The sequence below is a fragment of the Rhodnius prolixus genome, unplaced genomic scaffold (genome assembly GCF_049639745.1).
Source record: "Rhodnius prolixus isolate KJV_2025 unplaced genomic scaffold, Rpr scaffold_9, whole genome shotgun sequence".
Taxonomy (NCBI): domain Eukaryota; kingdom Metazoa; phylum Arthropoda; class Insecta; order Hemiptera; family Reduviidae; genus Rhodnius; species Rhodnius prolixus.
Genome location: NW_027411604.1, coordinates 23,156,265 through 23,179,908, shown reverse-complemented (window position 1 = coordinate 23,179,908; position 23,644 = coordinate 23,156,265). Strand labels below are relative to the sequence as shown.

General features: G+C 31.9%; 2 protein-coding genes across 5 annotated transcripts in view; one reads left to right on the top strand and one right to left on the bottom strand.

Moving 5' to 3' along the window:
• Nucleotides 1-3,782: 3,782 nt before the first annotated feature.
• The window catches only part of LOC141454486 (MFS-type transporter SLC18B1-like), a 41,312-nt gene continuing 21,450 nt past the window's right edge, over nt 3,783-23,644 (bottom strand). Inside the window, exons 1-12 of one of the 2 annotated variants that reach the window (XM_074128750.1) lie at nt 22,374-22,662; nt 18,605-18,733; nt 16,584-16,679; nt 16,430-16,503; nt 15,851-15,998; nt 15,633-15,701; nt 11,319-11,433; nt 8,663-8,778; nt 8,263-8,453; nt 6,994-7,089; nt 6,522-6,690; nt 3,783-5,626 (exon numbers count right to left, since the gene is read on the bottom strand). In XM_074128750.1, the coding sequence (XP_073984851.1) occupies nt 5,414-5,626; nt 6,522-6,690; nt 6,994-7,089; nt 8,263-8,453; nt 8,663-8,778; nt 11,319-11,433; nt 15,633-15,701; nt 15,851-15,998; nt 16,430-16,503; nt 16,584-16,679; nt 18,605-18,733; nt 22,374-22,394 (1,437 nt within the window). In that variant the 5' untranslated portion in view covers nt 22,395-22,662 and the 3' untranslated portion in view covers nt 3,783-5,413. Of the gene's footprint in view, nt 5,627-6,521; nt 6,691-6,993; nt 7,090-8,262; nt 8,454-8,662; nt 8,779-11,318; nt 11,434-15,632; nt 15,702-15,850; nt 15,999-16,429; nt 16,504-16,583; nt 16,680-18,604; nt 18,734-22,373; nt 22,663-23,644 lie in introns of those variants that run through there. The other variant, XM_074128749.1, reaches the window with a different exon arrangement.
• The window catches only part of LOC141454488 (kallikrein-1E2-like), a 44,492-nt gene continuing 42,869 nt past the window's right edge, over nt 22,022-23,644 (top strand). For 2 of the 3 annotated variants that reach the window (XM_074128758.1, XM_074128752.1), the window contains exon 1: nt 22,024-22,250. The gene's annotated coding sequence lies outside the window, so the exon portion shown is untranslated. Of the gene's footprint in view, nt 22,251-23,644 lie in introns of all 3 variants that reach the window. The other variant, XM_074128759.1, reaches the window with a different exon arrangement.

Genomic DNA, 23,644 nt, shown 5'->3' with positions numbered 1-23,644 from the left:
AGAAATGTATATGCTAAAAATTGTCCTTGACAACAGCAGTAACATGTTGAGCTAAAATGTTCTATTGCTGTTAATTTGTTTTCCCTAGGAACGAGTGAAAACCCCCACCTATTTGAATCAACTGAATTTTTATTTAAATATTGAATCAGTTTAATAAAATCTTTCTTAAAATAAATAATAAAAGTGAGTTGTATATCACATATTTAAACGAGATTAAATTGCTCAGTGCCCTTGTTCAGAGGCCTGTACTAAAATAAAATATTTAACAAATACTAACTAAAATATTCATTCGAAAACAATTTATTTTAGGTCAGTTCCAGAGGTTAGAAATGTTGAACTTTGCTCTAAAATTGGACATCCAGGATATCAAGAGTTTTGGTGTTAAGCTGAGTACCTATTATAGTAAGGTCACGTTCTGTTACCTAGTGACCAGACACGGCTTCTCACTATTTAAAATACAATAAGGAAATTTAGACATCTACGTTTTAACTTTTCGTGAGAGTGTTTTTCACTTGCCATTTTTTAAAAAATATTTTTAATTCAAAAAAACATTTAAATTTATTTGCAATGACTTTAAACCTTTCTTGATCTCATTTTGCTTTAAATTTGTCGATTATGTTAATTATAAAATTCAATGAAATCGCTTATTGCGAAATTTAGAGCAAAAGCATGCTCACTATAATTATAAGAAAATGATAAAACTTAAAAACAATTCCTTGTCCATTGAAGAAATTAAAACACGTACTGTACTCTAAAAGAAATTATTATTCAAAGAAATAACAGTTAATTTGGATTATGGATGGTAGTACTTAACAATAAAATAATAAATCATTGTTATTACTGTAAATAGTTACGTGCTTGATGTCACACATAAGAAATTTTAATAGCCAATGCATCACTGAATAAAATTAAACATTTATGATTTATGAGAAGCGACTGTTAATTTTATGGTAAAAAGCAAAAATAAATTATACGTTATACATTTTTTAAAGAGAAAAGAAAAAAAAAATTATTGTTTGATTTAAAATAACCCAATAAATTGTAAAAATTTATTCTTTAGTGTTTAACTTAGTATCTTTCACTCGACTAAAAAATAGGAAAAAAACAACTAGGCAATTGAAAATAAAATTCATAAGTAAACGTTTTTTTGAAATAAAATCAAAGTTAAAACACCTGCCCTGTTACGCCTGGAACCATTGTTAAAGAAAACTTCAAGCAATGGGATTTATCCAGGTAATAATTAGAAGTAACCTTGCTGCTGGCTTCAGACGAAATTATTTTGCTAGTAATCTTAGATGAGGTACCCATATGCAGCGTCACAACTAAAGCTTTGCTACTAACATCGTCGACACGACTATTCAAAGTAAAATTCACAAAATTTCTGCCCATTCAAAATAAAATTGTTAGTTCATCAATTGCATACAAGGGATTAATTCTTTTCTTGCTTTAAAAGCGTGTCTGTATACTCTTACTTACGTGTGACTGTGTGTTTTCATGTGTGAGATATGGTTGGATGAAAATAAAAATTAGTTATTATTACATTGTTATAGTATTTGTGTTTGACAGCAAACTTTTAGTATAACGAATACTTCAATAAAATCAACGATTTCGTATTTACGGTCAATATCCTGTGTTTCGTCAAGAAATTGAAACATGTTATTTAGATTTCTTTGTGAAATTAAAATTTTACAGGTAGTTCCACATCCGTGAAAACTCTCATAACATGTTCGCAGATTTCAAATTCTAGTTACGTCGTAGATACAATGTACACTCTAAACGTAAACGGCTGTGTTTTTTCGCTGCTTGTTTCATTTTGTGTGGGTGTTTATATAAAATGAACAATTATATCTATGATATAGATTAGTGCAATTTTCGGAGAATTTTTACTGGGATTAATATTGCTAATTCATTTTGGCTGCAGCCTATTCGGATAAAATAACCAATACGCTACTGCTTGCAAAAAACAAAAAACTCATCAACTCATTTATAGAATCATCGGTATAGAGGTAATATTCACCTGGTTTACGACGTTCTGGATTCAAAAAAAAGATATTAATTGATGAAATACATATTTATTAGAAACAGTGTTGGAGGAACTCAAGTTTGAAGGTATTGTTGATCTTTGTAATTAATTGTAAATATACAATAAGAAGTGTACCCATCTATGAATGAGTAAGCTACACTAACTTAATAATACCCATGCTATCTAGCGGCAAAAGCCAACACTAAACTTTTCTAGTAGTTTTTAAAAATGCCAGTAGGTAGTAGGGCTATGCATTTTGCAACAATAGAAGCCCTGCCGTCGTCGCCCTGAAAATTCAAATTAAACTAATATATCATTGCAACACAATTAGTTTCATTTAATGCGATAATTTCTGCATAATTTATTACAGCGTAACTGTACTAAACTTAATCAACCATAACACAATGTCATGTAACACGAATATTTTGAAATAAAAAAGAAACTCAATTTGAACCTATAAAATTCATTTAAAAGCATGCGGACCTAACATTTTCAGTTTTTTAGTTTTGTTTAATCATGGTAAACTGCCCTGTTATTTTCATTAGATCTTGAAGTAAAGTTCTATTTACGTAGTCTACTTATTCTACGCCCTAACGTTTACGGCGGTGATTTTCCGCTGCTTGTTTAATTTTTTGTTTTGTTTGTTGGTTTGTTTTCTTTGTATGTTTATATGTATAAAGTGATCAAACCTTAAAGTTGAAGTTCTCCAGTTGCTAGAGACATCTGTTACAGTTATTTGTAAACATGCAATTGGAGTTTGCAGAAGTTAGAACAGCTGATGGCAACTTTTGTTTTAAAAGATCAAAAAAAGCTAATGGAATATTTTTGAAGTTGCGTTTCCTGGTAGGTGAAGGCATCTGGTTTCAGTTTTATAAATTTAAAACCAAATACAATTGTTATTCTTGCTATGCTTTTTTTTTTATGCTGACTTCATATTTCAGGAAGAATTTTAATTAGTAAAAAAATTCAATATTTTATTTTGAAAATCATTTTAGTTTAAAGAGAGAAATTGACTGAAGCCCACATTACAATTTGTCTATAATTTTATAGTAATTTGAGTAGAAGCTGTATTTCCAAAAAATAAATTGTTTTAATAATCAATGGCTTTCGCTCATAACTCCAGTAAAGTCAGCTACATTTAACTGAACAAACTTTATCTTTATTTTATTTATAAAAGGGCACAAAATGTTTAGAATTATAGTAGCTTAAAAATTAAAAAACGTGAATTTTATGAAGTGAGTGTACCTTTCTAAAATATTTTGAATTTTCCCTTTACAAATTGTTAATAGTGATCAAATAAATTTCAAATATAGTAATTACTTAAAAATCTACGATTCAAGTTTAAGTGTATACATTTTAAGCAATGATAGAAAAGAGTGAAGATCCATTATTTAATAATATTGCAAGTGTGTAAATTAGTCTAAAACCAATTGCTCAAGAAGTTATTGTATAGAAAGATAGTAATTTGCACTGTAGGGGCAAGATTCAAGAGTATTGTAGGATCCTTATATATCTTATATATTAATTAAATAGTCGTATTATTACGTTTGTATTAATTCCTTTGCACAGGTCCTGAAGACGGCTAAAAATTAGCCGGAATGTGGATACCAAGCAGTTTTGTTTAATGTTAGGAAGCTCCTCAATATCCAAAAAAATAAAATAAATTCATTAAGATCTTGCAATCGATTACAGAATCGTAAGTAATCCATGTAACATTTTTCTGTAAATAATGAATGATGGTTAATCAGTAATTTAAATATTTATAGAATAAAAAATTTATTGAGTAACGCCTCACAATTTCCATTATATATCTTAGTATTAAACTGGGCGTTTATTTACACTTCAACATACAAAAGTTAAATTTGCTTAAGCTCCTAACTTTACAATCTGCAGAATAAACGCTTAGTCTTTTGCTACTGGTAATAAACCAGAAAAAATAAATGGTGCCTTATTTATTTACAAGGGATTATTTTTGTTTTTTTCAATTACATGAATATTGAAGAATATGACCGATACCTGTAAAATCAACCGGTAGTATGAAACAAATTGGACTTATTTACACGAAATTATTCCCAATTACATGAAGTGAATGTTCAGAAACATATGTTTAAAAATACCTAGCACAAAAACTTATTTATATTAACGGCAATAAACTTCCTTGCTGGGTGCCGTTTCAACAATAAAATTAACAATAAATTCTGATAATAATAGAAAATAAAAAGAACACATTTTTTTAAATACTTATAAAAATTACATTACATTTTTAATAATCTCATTTTTCATCAATACATTAATTTAATATATTTAATGGAAACAGTTATAAAACATAAAAACGTAAACAGTCTACTATAAAATTTATCACAGATAGTAAGGGAATTGTCTTAAAAAGGTGCTTATGTTCAGTCATGTTTAGAGAAATAGACTGCACATTTGAGACATATGTCTCTGAGGTAGAAGATGCAGTTGAAGCAGATCTGTTAGTGTAAGACTAGGGACAACATTGAAGCTGCTGTTAAGTTATAAAATGTGGGAATAGTTTGGCTATAGTGGTTGTCTGCAAATAGTTTTGATTGTATATTGCATAAAAAATTATTAAAATACAGATTGATAATCATTGTATAATAAATTGATATTACAGATATATCGGGTTCTCATAAATAAGATTGCGCTTGCTTCTACCGCAGTGCCGCCATCGTTTTTGGTTTAATGTTCACTTACATCCACATTCAGCGAAGATATTTCTTATAAATATCTAGTTTTCTTTAGTATACTTTAAATATCAGAACCATTTCAACTGCATTCAGAACATTATAAATTAATCCAGATGGTACGCTGATCTATCTAGGATCAATCCACAATAAAATATCTTAATTGATTATTTTCTGCGGATTTTTGTTTTTGAGATATTATGTGTTGAAAGCTCTAGGCTGATGATTCGTAACTAGAAAGCACCTAAAGTAGAACTTCCAGCGGAAACAGAATTTCAAAAATAAGGAAACAAAATTGGAATGTGAAACAGATGACGTAAGCGGCTTGCTTTTTATTCAACTCTGCATCATGCAAAGACAGATTTTTTTTTTTATTTACAATGTACGATTTGAGGTGAAAAACATTTGGCGAATTTTAATTGATCTGACTCATACAAACCATAATGACATTTATGGGATCGGAGACAAGTCATATTAACCCGGTTTTTAGTTCTACGTAAGTTGCTACTTTTTTTTTTTTACTTGGGTTGTTGCATTTTACGTATTATTTTAGTAGTAAAGATGCCTGATTAAAAACAAAAACAAATAAAATCTCTTTTTACTGCATGTTCAGTCTTACATGAATGGCCACCTACAAATTTTAAATATCTTAGGAAAGTATAATCAATTCTAAAATACATAATTAGGCAGAGACCTCAACATCAATAATTGTTCCATAACGGGTAGGTCTACCATTTGCACTAATATTTTCTGCCCAAGTATTCGTTACTTTCGATTTTAAAAATTCCTCTTCGTCTTCTGAGCTGCTATCAGTTGCAAGACTAAGTAATCTAACCCTTTTTGGCGATATGTTTCTTTTCTTTTCCGCAGCGATGAAACACGTTATAACAATAAACTGAAAAGAAAAAACAGAAATTTATTTAGGACCACATTGAATATGGATGGTAATCAACACTAGGTTGAGGTAATCAAGATAGACGTCTCAGTCAATAGAATAGTATGTATATATTTGACTGAACAAAATGCTTTTACATAAACTAGCTTCGTCAAGATGTAGAAGTTAATGTGACTTGAAGGCAGTTAAAACAAATACTTTTTTAAGAATCAAAATAAAAGAAATAATGCTTGCAAGTTAAAATAAAATGCTTAAATAAGTATAAAGCTAATCTGGGGAGCGGTTCATGTCTTAAATTGTATTTATCTAGATTAACGTTACTAGTGCTGTTTATTTTGCTCAAAATAATAATAATAATAATATATAATAGTAATAATAATAAACTATAAGGGAACGGATTAGCTATGAGGTTAGCATACTGGACTCCCACGCAGAGGTCCCGGGTTCGAATCCAGCAGCTGACCCTTAGATTTTCTCTTCCTAGGAGCTTCTTACAGCTCACTGTCCGGTGATGGACAGTGTTGTCTGTAACTAGACAACACTGTCCGGAGGCCGGCAGTGCTCTGGAAAAAGGTCCGGGCGCTAATAACCTCAGCTGTTGATGCGCCCAAAAATAATAATAATAATAAACTATAAATATTTCTTCAGCAATAGTAATAATGTCACCATTATGGGGTGGCCACACTTTGAGACGTGTATGACGTGCAGATTTTTGTAATCAAAGAAATTAATGAAATTCAATATATTCGGCTGAACATAATTATCATAGCCTTAACATAATTATGTATCACATAATTATAATTAGCCTTATGAAAACATAAGTTGATGTCCCCAAAATAAATTTCTACAATTCCCCCCCCCCCCCCATATAATTAATTATAACAAGAATACTTACAAGTAATAGGTGGGTCGATATCACAAAAAATGTACCATATTGAAATCCAACGACATCGAACAAATAGCCAGAAACAGAGGGACCTACAAACGCTCCCAAAGCAAATGAAGATGACCACAATCCAGAAATTACTCCGTATGTTGATAAATCGTCAGGAAAACCTGCAGCACTGAGAAAGAATCATTGATAAATTATTTGAATACTTTAATGAATTAAACCAAACGTTTCTTTACAGATCATTTAATAATACTCTATCATGATTCTAAATTAGATAACATTACTTGAAAGAAGATAAGATTTTTCATAATTTTTTAAGCCTTCTCAAAGTAATTTTATTTCTAACCTTAGCTTCATGAGAAGCAAAATAAAAATTACATCTCTAGCTGAACTAAGACATTCTTAGATCACACTGCAGTATCTATTACATCCATTTTTACTAAACAAAAATTACACTGAACTAAGGTTTACTTACATAGCGGAACAAATAGAATCTATGAAAGTTGGCACCATCAATCCAGCAATACCAAATCCATGAATAACTAAACCAATGATACAAAGTGACAGTGTTCTAAAAAAGAAGATAACCACAAATCAGATCATAAATATTTCAAACAATTATTTAAACTATCACGATTTTCATAAGTCAGTTTAACGCGCAAATTACCAACGTTAAAAGGGGCAGAATTATTGGAATACATGTAGCAGGTTTACTGCGAAAACGGGAGTACTTTTGACTAAAACCATTTTTCTATGTTCGAGAACAGAGATACTTGTTTAGAGAAAAATCATCCAGCAGTATTTTCAATAATCGATTTCTAATAATCAATGAGAAGATCGTCACCACTGACACAGAGTTTAAATTCAAGGGAAAGGTTTCAAAAGGTTTCGTCCGCCAGTTGCTTAAATAAAAGACAGATAATAAAGACAAGGATGGTCAAGGCGAAGTGTTAACCTTGTATAGCTTTGTTTCTCTTAACTCCTACCAAAGTGTACCACAACTGCTCCAGTAGCACTAAGATAGGATAACGTAACCTTAGATTAGTAGGCCCTAATTGTCTCTGTAATGATGAGAAGATTAAAATCGAAAGCTTTTGGAGGGTCAGGCACAATTCTGAATTAGGTGCTTTCACATGATGATATAGTCACTGTTCTTAGGTCATGACTCGACATTAAGCGAAGGCACAAAGTTAATCTTTACATCGATGTGATTCGATTATCTTTCTCAAACTTACTGAATAATCATGAAGGTGCCATCTTCAACAAGCAAAGCTTGACTGACCCCTTGTATAAAAATCTGCCACACCTTTAATATAAGAACAAGTAATAATTTGCCAGCTTGTTCTCCCGATTTAAACCAAAGAAAGATATATTATATATTATGATAGGTTATCGCTTAAGTCGTCCTTCTTAGTCAACAATCAACTTAGAGGAGCAGCGTCTACATCTTCAGCATGCCTGAGATGATCAAAGCCGAGATCTCCTCATGGAAGATTGTAAACTAATCCCTTCTCTTAACGTTACTAACATTACTGTCTTGAACAGTTGATCATTATTATTCAGCAATAATTATTCTTTTTTAAGTTAGTTTATGAAAAAATAGATGTTTAATTACATTATGTCTGTTTTCACCTAGCTATCAAGATAATAAAAACGCTGCTACAAAATTGTAACTGACGCTGCAGAAACATAAGAAAATTACAAAATACATACTTAAACAATATTGTAAATAACATTTACTTACTTGGGTATATTTAGAAATGGAGCCGGACCAATTATTATGTAACTGGTAATAATAAATAAAGTCCCAATACCGAGGACACGTTTTGGATAGATCCATCGATCACAAATCCTACCAACCAGAGGTGCAGTTAGAGCGTAAGTTCCACCGCTTATAATAAACATCAAACCATTTGTTACTGGCGACAATTGAAACTGAAAATATTAAATAATTAAAAATAATTAATTAACAAGAATAATTACCATGAAACCGCACATGAATTCATTATCTACTGGCTAAGTAAGTATACACAAAAGATACACTCTACTTTCAGTTTACATGTACTGTGAATATGAACTCTTAAAGTGATCCCTGTATAAAAGGAACTTCTCCGAAGCAATATTGATCAAAAAGTCATGCTTACTATTCTGATATGTGGCTCTAATGTTGCTGCAAGAAATCCCATACTAATAGAAGTAGCAACCACGCTAAGCGCATCTAAAACGACGCCTGGCACTCTTAGAACACTGCATACACTTACTGCAAAGTAATGCACAAAATTCTTGAGTTAATTAATTATATTGAAAAACATTCATCATTCAACAATCTACATAGTGTCAACTACTGGATGGAATTATCTAAAAAAATTACTCAATGCTACCCATTTTGTCAAACGCAAACAAGTTTTAATTTGTTTTTGCAAATATCGTTCGGCCAAAGACCTTCATCAAATAAAGCAAAAAATTAAACAACTTGATGACATTGTTCTTCTTCATCTATAGCTTCGCCACAGTTTATTTTCTTGTAAACCAATTGAAAGTGTAAGAAATAAAAACGTATAGATTAAATATTACACAGTTCAATGACTGGCATTAAAACTAACTAACCGAGAGGTAGTTATAATAAATAAACTTGTGAACTAACTAATGCAATTGAACGTTTAAAAAATATGGCTGAACGGTATAAGTAGGAGTGTTCAACTCTTGAATGATGTAGGAGGATGTAAACGAGCTACGAGGGTCGTTTGACAAGTCCGTGCAAAGTCAGAGAGATAGCACTACTGGCGCGTATCGAGGTTATGTTTAGTTAGTAGCATCTCTTGGAAGAACACACACCAAGTTTCAGCCAGATCGGTCTATTTCTTTGTGTTTGGCATTCGTTTGAATCGAGGAAGTCGAGTGATTTTCAAAAAATGGACGAAAAAGAATTTCGTGTGTTGATTAAACACTACTTTATGAAAGGCAAAACGCCTGAGGAGACTAAAGAGAAGCTTGATAAACATTATGGTGACTCTGCACCTTCGATTAGAACACTTTATAAGTGGTTTCAAAATTTTCGGATTGGCCATATGGGCACAAGTGACGCTGAACGTTCTGGACGCCCTGTTGAGGTTACTACTCCAGAAATCATTGATAAAATCCATGATATAGTGACGGATGACAGAAGAGTGAAGGTGCGTGAGATTGCTAGTGCTGTGGGCATCTCGAATGAACGGGTACATCATATTTTGCATCAACATTTGGACATGACAAAGCTATCCGCAAGATGGGTGCCGCGATTGCTCACGCTTGACCAAAAACGAAATCGTGTGAAGTGTTGCAAGGACGGTTTGCAGCTGTTCCAGAAGAATCCGCAGGACTTTAAGCGTCGTTTCGTCACTGTGGATGAAACATGGATACATCACTACACTCCTGAGACCAAAGAACAATATAAACAATGGGTTACCAAGGGGGAATCTGCGCCAAAAAAGGCGAAGACCGTTCCTTCGGCCGGAAAGATTATGGCGACTGTCTTTTGGGATTCGCAAGGAATAATCCTCATCGACTATCTGGAAAAGGGTAAAACTATTACAGGTGCATATTATTTATCGTTATTGGACCGTTTGAAAACCGAGCTGCAAAAAAAAACGCCCACGATTGGCCCACAAAAAAGTCCTTGTAGCCCGTAGCAGAGGATGTTCGTTCTGGGCGGTCTAGAATGTTCGTTCTGGGCGTTCTAGAATGTTCTGTTGAGTGAGAAGTCCTTTAAAAAAAATCTGCTTGGTCGTTTTTAGTCCTTTACTAAATTTTTACCAATACCACTTTTTTAATACATAAATTCTACGAATTTATCACAGCTATAATAATAATAGGTTTCATACTTCTAGGTTTGTACGGATAACTTGGGGTGCGTTCCACTTGGCGACCACAACGACCACGACCACGACCGCGATTTTGGCCGTTCCACTTGCTTGTGGGCGTTGCGATCGAAAACCCAAGTGGAACGGACTGTGGGCGTTTTAACCGTTCATGTAAACATTACATATGGCGGCTTCGAAAATAAGTTAGAAGCTTGAAGAGGTTATTTATTAATTTAAACCCCATTTATAAGCAGTTATAATAAACTTTATTAATTATTGGTAAAGTTGACTTATATTAAAAGAATATATATAATTCAATTTTTTATATTGCATTTTGGAGTATTTATAAAATTTACGTTTAAATAAAATTAAAGTGTCTTTTGTGGCAACAGTTGGATATTTATTAATAATGCTTTAGAAAGTTCTTTATCTAGTTCCGATTAGAGTGGAATGCAATTTTACAAAATCGCAATGATAAAAAGCGAAAACTTAGGCCACGTATTATTAGCTATCAGAGTAATTGATCTTTATTCAAATGAAGAATTTAAAAGTTATTTCAGGTAAATGATTTTGTGTTATTCAGTGATTTAGTGTGTAAAGGGATAAGTAATTATTTATTTATTTATTTTTTGTAGACTTTCGAGAAACACATTCTATTATTTACATGAAATAATACTTTCATTTACATGAGATAATTTTTTCGGTCGCCATATTTTGTTTTAAAAATTGCGCCAACTCTGAACGCCCACTTCGACCCAGCTCTATCGATGGGGCGTTGTGGTCGTTGTGTGGGCGAAAATAGTGACGTCATTAGTGACGTTTTCGCCACGACCACAACGACCGCGGTCGCCAAGTGGAACGCCTGAAAGCATGTTTTGGTCGTTGTGGTCGCCAAGTGGAACGCACCCTTAGTTATCAATATAAGTTTTTAAAATAAATTCAAATCAGAATAGGCGTTTACCATTGTTTTCATCGTCAATTACTTTACTGATAGGCGGCAGTACAAGAAATACGAACAGATCGGCCACAATGATGACTGTCCCCATGACAAGAAAGGGTAGCTTGTAACCTCCCAGCTGCAAACACATGATAATAAAAACTTTGTAGTGAACATAACTAAATAGTAAAGTAAAACCATCTTGTACTCTTAAAGATACTTATTTATCTCTCTTGTAGTGTAACTATCAATCTAATAAGATTTAACAACTGATTTTAGTTGCTCTTGATAAAAGACGTAATAAGATATTAGTTAGTTGTAACAAGAGGTAAAAAAAAAGAGCTTATGTTTTACTCTTTAAGGCTGTACAAAGTTCGAATTCCAATTTAGGATTAACATTTTGGTATCCTTCACGTTGTATCGAGCAATGGATGTAATTATACCCGGAAATTTAGGCGTTATTATTAATTTCGTGCTATAGAAGTTGCAAATTAAGTTGAGAGGGGAGTTGTTAAATTTAGAATATAAAAGATATAGTTTTGATCAACCTCGGGAATGTTTAATAAATGAAACTCAGCAAATTGAGTGTATTCTACGTTTTTTTTATTCTGTCTTGGATATTAAAACTGTCCGGTAGGACAGTTGTATAAGGGTTGATCGTCAAAAACTGCACGAAAAAGCGTAACGTTGAAAAACACCCAACTTTGACAATTTTTTTCTATTTTGCTATAAAAGATAAAATTCCCAAATTTTCTTTAAATCTTACTCCAAACCCTCCTTCATAACTGTAATTTTTTTGCAACAACCCAGATCTAATAGGTTTCGAGAAAAAAGTTGCTAAAAATGAGCAAAAACGACTTTTTCAAAAAATGTTCTTGTTCTTGTTCTTGTTCTTGTTCTTCTTGTTACCTTTTTTGTAAACAACGTAGCGCCTAAACGCGTGAACCGATTTTCATGAATGAGGTATCGTCCGATTCGGAATTTTATGTAGATGTGCCTTTTGGGGGTCTCGATCCTATACATGGAATGGGAGAGGAGTTAGCCCCCTTTATGCAAGGCCCCCTCCAAAATTATTATTACTAATTACTCTGTAAATCTTGGCCCGATTTTGATAAAATTTGGTAGGATGATAGGGTTAGGGCTCCCCTACGTAACATTAAAGCGGCGATCAGCTCTTACACTTGTTAAGGGGAAGTATAGCAATCGTTTCAAATTATCGACACGTGAACCGACCGAAGAGTCATTCGAATCGAAATTTTGTGCAGATTTGCACTTTAAAAGTCTCGACGCCGTGCCTCATAAGGAGGGGAGTTTGCCCCACCCAAGTAAGGCCCTTTCTAAAACTATTATTACCAATATTTCTATAACGCTTAGTACGATTTTGATAAAATTCAGCTCGAATAAGTGGTTAAAGCTCCTCTACGTTGCTGATGCTCTTGCACCTACTAAGAGGAAGTACTGCAATCGTTTAAATTATCAATGAGTGAACCGATTTAAATCAATGAATTGTCGTTCGATTAAAAAATCTTTGCCTCTTTGCCTTTTAGGGAGAAGTACTGCAATCGTAGTTTATTTTTCTTACTCCTCTTAAAAGGAAGTACTGAAATCGCAGTTTAATTTTGCTATTTACGTACAAATACCTTCCTATGTTATTCAAAACGCTTTTTCAAAAACATTGTTATTGGGGATGGTTTGGGGGACCGCAACTATAATCATTCTTTAAAAAGATCTCTCCAGTGGTAGTTACGGTTCCGACTGAACACCTTATCAGGTTATTTTAAAAAAAATCTGTAAAGCAGATATGTAACTTTGTGAAATAGACAAAAAGGAAAATCTATCCAAAAGGTACAAAAATCTCTTTAACAAAAACTTACAGTTTAAAATGTTAAGTATAAGGGTTGATTAAACGCCAAAAGGTACACAAATCAGCAGTTCCCAACATTTCATTAATACTTCATTAATATTTAAGTAATTCTACTGCATTAATTTTCATTAATAAGTTATTTTTTAGAATTTATTAGATGTCACAGACCCTTATGCTGGCCATTTTCGTCTACAAAATATATGTTCAAGTAGCACTGTAGATTGACTGTAATATCTAGTTATCTATAATAATGAAACTATTAATTACAGGTTAAAAAGAAAAACGTTACAAAAAATAAAAAAAAATTATGAGGCTAAAAAATTCAAAACTTTTTTTTAAAAGAAACTTCACCAACATACATCAATGATTTTCAAAAATCGTCGGTTTAAGTTCATTCTTCGATTAAAGCAATTGTTATTTTATGAAGTAGTCAAACGTTTATAATAATAGGTAATAATTATCTGGCTTTATCGCAAATAATATAGTTTCCTTCAATTACATTCTCAATCTAGGTATTCATCCCACAATGTTGTATATATGTAATATAAAGTAAATAAGATATGCATATTTTTAGGACAGCTAATTATTCCAGCATTTTACTATAAGTAAAATTAGAGGGACTAAATTAAATTACAATTGAGAAATGAATAATTGTTGTTGAATAATCTACTTGTTATTAACTGTGTGTTATTTGTGCTCACGAATATTTCGGTAAGACGAATTCAAGACAGTAGCCTACTCTAACTTTGTCTTTTTCTACTTTAACATGCATGTACATATATGTGATTTATCATAATTATAACAGAAAAATATTATAAATGAAGTGGCCAGCATAAGGGTCTGTGACATCTAATAAATTCTAAAAAATAACTTATTAATGAAAATTAATGCAGTAGAATTACTTAAATATTAATGAAGTATTAATGAAATGTTGGGTACTCGCTGATTTGTGTACCTTTTGGCGTTTAATCAACCCTTATACTTAACATTTTAAACTGTAAGTTTTTGTTAAGGAGTAAAGAATAAGATTGAAATACTTAATTAAAAATTTTTATCAGAAAGTTCTTTTTTTCTACTACACCTTCATCTTTAATGGCCAATTAAATTGGTCTTTCTTTAAATAGTGGGCTGGTCAGACTGCAACATGCATTTTTAAAATAATTTTCAGTATGAATAATGAAATTTGATTATATATTTTTTTTAATACACTTTATGTAGCTATATAAGTTTGGGTAAATGCTTAGGTAAGTCAGTTATGTTATGTTATGTTTTACCATGCTTGTTCTTGCTGCAGGCCAAGATTTTGGGTTTGATTCCGCAGTTGATTCATTAATCACAAGAGCATAATGGGGACTATTTGGATGCCAGTAAGTGCTAGATGTTAAGGTGAGTAATTATGGTTGAATCTAATCCTATTTATGGTACTGTAAAATGCTCTGTTTTCAGAATATTCTGTAAACCATGATAGCTGTACTGGGGGCAGAGAATTTTCTTTTGACGGTTTCAAAAATTGAGTAAATTTTAGCCCACTTACTATAGCAGATTCTTATATAGAAGTTTATAGAAATTGTTAATAATTTTAATTCAAATCTAAATTGGAAGAACATCTTAAACTTTGCAATGGCCGCATGGATCTAGAGAGTTAATAAACTAAACAGTATCGAAAATGAGTGATGATTTATGTAAATATTTAAATTTGGAAAGGTGCGATTTATAATTGGAATGTCTTTATTATACGTTTGTTAGGTGAAGTTTCTATTTTCTGTTTATGTACTATCTTATTTAATTTACTAAATAACGTTAGGCTGAAAGTTTAAGTTGTAAAATTATTTTTGGTGAACTGACTGTACCATAACCTGCTACTGGTGTATCACCAAGCATGTGATTTTTATATAAGATGTAATATTTAATAAATGATTTGACTGTAAAAGTTTGTACATTTACTTTCTGTTATGTATGTTTCTAAATAAAGACTTATCTCTAATTAATATCAACAATATGTTATTCAATATTACATTATTCAATATTATTAAAAATGTTACAATTGTTGGTTAGTAATTTCTGCTCGATTTTCTTTTTAAATTTATTTATCTATTGCTTATCTACATATTTAGAATGTATTTCACTAATAATTCCTTTTGTAATCGTCTTACTCATCGTGTTAAGAATATCTAAAGATAATAATAAAATGAGATAAAAATAAATATGGAATAAAGACAGCCAAAACGGGACCAGATTAGTAACGCTAATTGTATTATTGATAACATTGAGGCAATGAACTTAAACTTCAAAAAATAATATTCTTTTTTCTTTTTCTTTTTGCAGGTTTGATATAAAATATGAATGAGCCAAACATTCAAGAATATTACGCACCATCTATTGAATTATTAAAATAAAACTCCACTATAATAACCTCCAAAACTTAATCAAATACAATTTTAAATTAATAATATTGTACAAAAGTTGAAACTTACTGAAAATAGTAGACCTCCTAATGTAGGTCCAACAATATAACCTAATCCATAAAAGACTTCAAGAGTTGCCTGAAAAATAAGAATAAAAGACTTGTTAAATTGTTTAATTTATCAGTGAAGACATATCTTTAATAAACTGTCTAATAAATTATGAGGTTTAAGGCTCCCCATTTGGTCAACAGACTAAGATTTTTTAGACTTAAAAAAAAATTACTTACAAATGTAGTAGCTACACTCTGTGGAAACGCAGCGGCTGTAATTGAAAAAGCAGATACTAAAGCTGCAGTAGATCCTAAAGATTCAGTCATCCTCAGTATAAAAGATAAAGTAATGAACGTGTCATGGGTTTCTACTAAATCTAAAAGGCTGAAAATGATCAATTTTATTAATTTATTTGTTAATAAAAAAAAAAAAATCAAAGTATACTTGTGTAGAAGTAACGGTATGGATCAACCAAGCCGGTATCTGTTTAATCAAAAGTGACACAGGCAATTTAAGTGAAAAACTTAAAATGACAATGTCTTGATTTTAAAAGCGAGATCAATAATGTAAGAAAAAATAGTTATTCTTTCTGTGAACGAAAACACTAAAATGACGAATAAATTAGCAAGATAAAGCTTTACAAATTCAGAACTTAAAAACGTATAAATACTTTGGTAATTTAATCTGTCCCATCCAAAATTTTGATTTGCTTTATTATTAAATGAAGCTTGAGTAATCCAACAACGGAGAAAAGGTACAATACTTCACAGTTAACTACGTCAATTTGCCAAAAATTTAATAGCCAATAGACATACCCAAAACACATTGCAGAAATTGCAGCCACCATCATACCCAAATTTAACGTTGTTTTAACGCCTAAAAAGTGTATCTGGAAAATTTTTTATAATTGAAAATAATGACTAAAGTAATTAATTAAATATAGGTAAAAAAATCAGACTAAATACTTACGTATCTACCTAATATTGGACTGCTAATAAAAGCCATAAATTCGAAACTACCAAACACTAGGCCATATTCTGTGGCCGAGGCTCCTTTGGATTCAGCCTGAAAAAGCCATATTAATAATCAGCAACAGTTCGCTAATTTATAGCAAGACAGATCAATCTTGGATTTTTGTTTTAGCCCGGGCGCTGCCCTTTTTTTTCGGCACCTCGCTATGCCAAATAAAATAAGTTATAATAATACCACAGATTATAATAATAAACCGTTGAGACTTCCAAATAATTGCTAATAGCAACTTATGATTTTGTGAAACAAACAAGCCTAGATATTTTGTTGCTAGATTGAATTTTAAGTTGTTGCTTGGATCTATAATTTCATGATTTCGTTGGATGAAAATTTTGTGGCTCAGAGACGGGAATGAAAAAGTTCATGAAATACCAACATGTGTGTCCCGAATTAAAACAAATTGTACCAGCGGGACCGTTCTGAGGTTTATCCAGACGTTTTTATTCCTGTAAATGACTAAGCAGGTATACAGAGCCTATCTGAATACAAAGAAATTCATCTTCCTGGACAACGCTACACTTGTTAGGGTTAAAACAGAGTGAGAGGTTACATCAAATACTAAACGAAATACTACACTTAATGAGGCGCCACGGTAGCCGAGCGGTTAGAAGCGAGACCTGCGAAGCTAATATGTATTGTGGTACTGGGTTCGATTCCCGGTCTTAGGCCTTGGATTTTATTTAATGGTTAATAAAAGAAATTTACAGTAAAGTATGTTTGCTAGTCACTTCCGTCCGCGACGGACGTTAAGCCCCGCTTGGAAAAAGTAGGCGATTACTTTACTTACTACACTTAATGGTTAGGGAAACAAAAAAACATGCATGAGTTTCGGATAAAATCAGGGATATTATTCAGGCACAGCTGACTGGACCGCATTTTCAAATCAATATTAAATAGCGGAGACATACACGGTGATGCCTGCTTGTTGATAGCTGCTTGGGCGAAGTTGACTTAACCTCCTACAGTGTCTTACAAGGTACATTAAGATGAGACACCAGGTTTATATCTGCTGAAAGATACCAAAGAACTTCTGATCCATAAAGTACCATTCCCAGAGGCTAGTCAGTGAAATTGCTTAAGATTTCATGGCTGACTTGTTGTTCCAGAGTTCTGCTTTAATGTCTCTACAAGAAGTGAGTGTATTCATGTGATTTCACGTATTAGCGAAGAAAAGGTAATTTTTGTTTTAAACACTCCTGACAAATAGTGGAGCTCTCGGAAGCCACTTAATGCTGGACTTACTGCAGTCCTCTTTTTCAGTTTCGTGACAAAGTGGGTGCTAAATATCCAGCCAATCAAGTGATCAAGCTGTAAAAGTTCATTTTTTTGGGTTTAAACAACCACTTTAGCTGACATCCGCTAAGACCTAAAGGAACACCTATCCTTCTAAGCAAAATATCCGTTCTTATTGGTTCAATACTTTGTCAACAGAAACCTGTCAAGACTTTTCTTCGCAACTATCTCCTTATATACACAACTACTTCGTCCATTAACACCATCAGTTATTCCTTTCATAGGAAGATATTATCCCTAAACTGTCTTAATCTGTAAGAATAAATTTTCAAGGATGGCAGAAGATAAATCCTGCCAAAACTTGGGTAACAGAAGGTACCGCGCTGTTTGACTTATTACTCTACGCCTGAGGAGTTAATCTAACGACCTGTTTTAGATTTTTCAAGTGGAAGACAAGATATAGCTACAATCAGATTGCACCAATAATTAAAATATTAAATGGTAAGGAGTAATGTAAGAAATGAAATTATCTTAATATAGTGCCGGGGAAGAAATGGGTTATTCGACTCCAACCGACTAACCTTATATTATCCTCAAGACTCCACAGCTCATTGTTCGATGATTGGCAATATTGTTTGCATATGAGTACAGTGTGAGGAGGTTGGCACTGATAAGGCGCTAATGATCACCCATGGTTATAATTAACAATAATATGAACAAAAACTAACCTCCTGCGGATAGAAAGGTGCTTGTAGTGATACACAGACAGCTCCGGAGAAGTGTACACTTCCGATAGCCATTAAGGTTAGCCATTGCTTTCTGGTTAATTTACTATTACGTTCTTTATTTTCTTTAACCTGGAAGAACAGAAAATCACTTAGTATGATTGATAAGGTAACTTACCTAGTCCGCAATGTATCGATAAAAAATGATGGACAAGTCGATAAATGTTGCTTAAAAACTATCGTAACTTGATATTCAGGAGTGTGTTTGGGTTCTATATAACTGTTAAGGCTATTATTTCTGTCACTATAACTAAATGATCATATTTTTAATGAAAAATTCACTGTACAGTTTAAATGTAAGTCGTATAACTTGACGAGGCCACTTACTAAAATCAAATGACGTTTCAGAAGATAACCTACCCCAACTTCTTTGCTCCCAAAAACATTTATATGAAGAGAGAAATCATAAAATGAAAAATTAATTTGTAAAAAGATCTTTCGGATGATATTGTCCAAAAACATGTTGCCGATTTTTTCATATTTTAGTCATGCATACCTCACACTCAACTGTCTCTCACACAGATTACACAAAAACAACTAAAGAATTTTTCACCTCTAACAGTAACCACACTGTAAACTGAACCCTAGCATTAATTACAAAACAACGCATCTCCTGTCTGGAGGCCTGAGTAACCTGAAGCGTTTTCATGTGATGGTCACTCCTCAAAGTCAGTCCATCTCTTGAGAGAAGCAATGAAGGGATTGCTGGAGAAAAATAGAAGAATACAAGCAGTAACCACTAAGAGATATCGAATGACCACCAAACCAACAACTTCTTAGCAAAGATTTAGTTGGAACATTTCAAAAATTTCATATAAATTGTGAATTTGTTTAAATAGTTCGTTAGTTTTATATAATTGGTGAATTACATAAAAAAAATTGTTAGTCGACCAGTTGTTTTATTTTGCGTTCAGCCAATTTTATTCATATTTGGAAATTTGGTTAAACATTTAATCCACACTAATGTTAATTGGCTATAAGTTCTTAACACTGCATTGCCAATGCTCGAACTTAGTCAGTTATTGCCAATGTGGAGTCATATTGACTCCATAATTTATTTTTATCTTTTTTTTATATTGATTTCAATTTTAATAATAAAATTTGCATTAAAGGATGAGAAAGAATAGGAATTAAGAACGAAAAAACAAATTTCGTCCACAAATCGGCTTTAACATTTCACGCAGAAGGAATTAACTTCAACTTAGGATCGCAGTAATTTCAGTACTTTCTAGAATCCTGATTGACTGCCTTCTGTTCTGGGACTTTTTCATTTTTTTTTAAATTATATTCACTATTTTTTCAATTACTGTGCGCTGTTGACACGGATCAGAAATTACCCAATTCGCTACAAGTTTTTTGCTGCAATTCGGACAGAAAATCAATTCTAGAAAGAGGCTTTTTTTTTGTGCCTTGATACTTTCTATGAAAATTATGTAAATCTATCAAATAAGCATTTAGGCAATAATCTGGAGTCAAGATAATAACAGAAAATCTACTTATATTACCAATCAGGAGTCGAAATGACTCCGATATATTTACATGTAAAGGCCAATCTGGAGTCAAAAATGACTCTTATGATTCAAGTAAACTAATCTCTGCAAAAAGGAAACTAAGAATTCCATGGTCTTTAGCTCGTGACTATCGAATGGTGAGAGAATGGGGATAGCATATCTAAGAGCATTTCGGGATAGCTGTGAGATGTGGGGAAACAGAGACCATGCCTAATTTTTTTTGAAGTCAAATTGACTTCGAATTGGCAATGAATTCGTAGACAATCTATCAAATATACGTTTTAGTACCACTAATGATACTTATAATACTAATTTTTACTTATACGAAATAAGTATCGCAAGATCTGTTTTTGAAAAAAATATCTGTAAAACTTATTAAATATTTCATCAGTGAAGTGCACCTCCATTTCGCTGATATTGTTTAATAGCTCACTGCTAGGCCGGTTGGTGGCACATAACTAGATAACAAACGAACTTACTGCAAATTTTCTATTGTGAATAGTGGTGAACAAATTCTACACAGAACAAAATCGATCTTATTAGTAGAAACCCGATTTCAAAAATTTGTATCACAAATCTTCCTCTATTATCTAGCGCATTGAGAGAGTAATAAAAAGAATGCTAGCTTTATGATTGAAAAATAACGAAAAAGTTACCATTTAAAGCGAAGTTAACTACAAAAACAAATAACAAAACTTCAATGATTTTTTTTTTTTTTTTTTGGCGCATCAACAGCTGAGGTCATTAGCGCCCGGAGCTTTTTCCAGTGCACTGCCGGCCTCCGGACAGTGTTCTCTCGTTACAGACAACACTGTCCATCACCGGACAGTGAGCTGTAAGAAGCTCCAATGATTTAATTTTACTGTTGGTGCAAATGATTTGAAATTTAAATGCAATTCTAATTGACAAATTATCTTTGTAATAGAAGTTTACTGAAGTTACAAATGTATATTATTACATAAATTTGAATGAGAAGAGAAACTACCCAGCATTCTCTACAGGAAATTGATAATCTAGAGCAGCGTTTCCCTGCTGTGGTACGCGAATTGCTGGTTTGGTGGTACGCGAAAAATAACCAATAATGGTGGACATAAAAAATAAATAAAATTAAATCATAAAAATACCCTAGAACCTTATTTTTTTCCTATAATATATAAAAATTATTTTAATTAATAATATTTTTACAGTAAAGTTGTTAATATCTACAGTAATAATGTTAGTCTGTCTCAAGATATACGAGAAAATATAGTAGCACATTTAACAGGATTGAAATTGTCTTTCATGGAGTATTTTCCCAAAACCCGAAAACACAAATGATAACTGGATTTCAAACCCCCTTCTACAAAGAAAATTTAGGAAAAGCTACATCATTATCGGTAAAAGAAAAAAAAAAATGTAAAAGTCTGCTTAAATATAAAAATGAGTAAGCTCTATCCAAGCAACATTAAATTTAATTGGTACTTACAGGTAGTTGGAATGCTTCGAAGATATTAATTTAGAAGATTTAGACCACAAATATAATAATCCTAAAGAAGAACTATGTAAATTAATTAATAATTTTGAAGAATAAAATATGTACGCAATTTTCGGATTATTTAAAAAAAGTTTTAAAACTAAGATCCTACACTTTACAAAGTTTATAAAGTAAACATGAACTTGGAACTCCTTTGTAACAGATACATTGTAACTCTATGCAAATAAAGATAATAATAATAAAATAACACCCTCGGAATAACAAATTTCACGAAATAAAATTATTTGTACGAAGTAGTACTATTTATCGTGATATACTACCAAGTGGTACGGTGAGCCAAAAAAAGGTTGGGAAACGCTGATCTAGAATAGTCACTGGCGATTCAGTCGGTGTTGTGAATTGTTAGGAATAACAGTAAAGGCAAAAGAATGTACAAATGGATTAGTGCAATTAGAGAGAACAGTATAGGGAACTTGCGATATTTAGTCTTGTACGAATGGGATGTTGAGGTCGTTATGAAGAGGTAATGTTAGTCATGTATAAAGGAACGTCAACTCTCTGTCGGTGCAGTTTTGATTGGAATGTACCGTCCGTATGTTTACAGGTAAATTTGTTTTTAATTTCAAGCTAGTGACATGATTACAGTGATCGTTCTACATAAAGTAAAAATTAGAAGTAAAACAAAAATATACCCAATTATTGTAGGAAACAACTTATATGAACGTACCGATTTGAGCCAAACATCCATAGTGCAATTAATTAAAATAAATAAAATATAAAAATAAATAAATAAACGTGTCACTACGAATGAAACAACAATAAAATCTAAAACGAATTAAAATAAGAAGCACTAAAATTAACCACTAAGTTCATCACTAAATTTGAAAATTATTTTGACCACACACAGATATAAGAAGTATTTAGTTAGAATATTATATATCCGTGCTAAAAGTTGTTCAATTCACTAGTAGGACCTTTGACTTTCGCAACTACAGATAAAACACTGGCCATACTGCACAATATGAACATTGTTTACTTGATATTTATACTTATTATAATACAGCTTGTCTAGTTTGTACGTAAGATAATACAAATTACATTCATATGAGTGACCTTGTTTAATATATTTTTATAATCTATCGATAATATTGGTCAATATTAGAACATTTCTCCCTTTATGGGGGCCAATCTTATTTTTTTCTCTGTGTAATTAAGACTAATTTAATTGATAATTTTTTCTTTCATAATTTAGGCGTCAGACTTATTTATCATAATTTATTTAAAAAAGAAAACATTATCCACATTTCTGAAGCAATATTTGCTAATTATTTACAAATTTGAACAGTTTTTTTTCTATTTTTAGTTCCTGGAATTATTTCTGCATGAATTTATTATTTTAAACGACATTGAAGAACATTTTGCTTTCTGTTACTCTTGGAATGAGGAAGTTATAAAGTTTTGTCAGATTTTTCAAATGATTTTTGAACCGGAAATGATTGTTTCTGAACACAGAAACTCTGGCATGAATGCTTATAAAAATTTCTGTTACAATTCCAAAAGTATTTGTTGTTTTATTATTACCATTAAAACAGAAAAATTAACTAAAAAAGAACTGGAATAATTAGAAAAGAATATACAGGGTGATCCATTTAAAACGCACCAATCGCTAATAACTTTTTAGGAAAGTGGAATTCCGAAAAAAACCTATATACTCGTACAACATATACATATATAAAAACATATACAGGGTGTTCATTTTAAGACGGCTCAAATGCATTTCATGCTTAAACGGTTAATCTGAGCAAAAAATGGTAGAGGAAAAATTTGTTGCCCGTCACCTCTAGTTTCAGAATATGTGACTTGATTTTAGATTCCTGTCCGCATACGCGGCTGACGCGTGACCAAAAGTGAGGGTTGGCAGTTGACCCTCAGAAGAGTAGTAACTTATATAGTAAAATTTAGATCAGTTAGGTTAGGCTAGGTTAGGATATCTTAAGC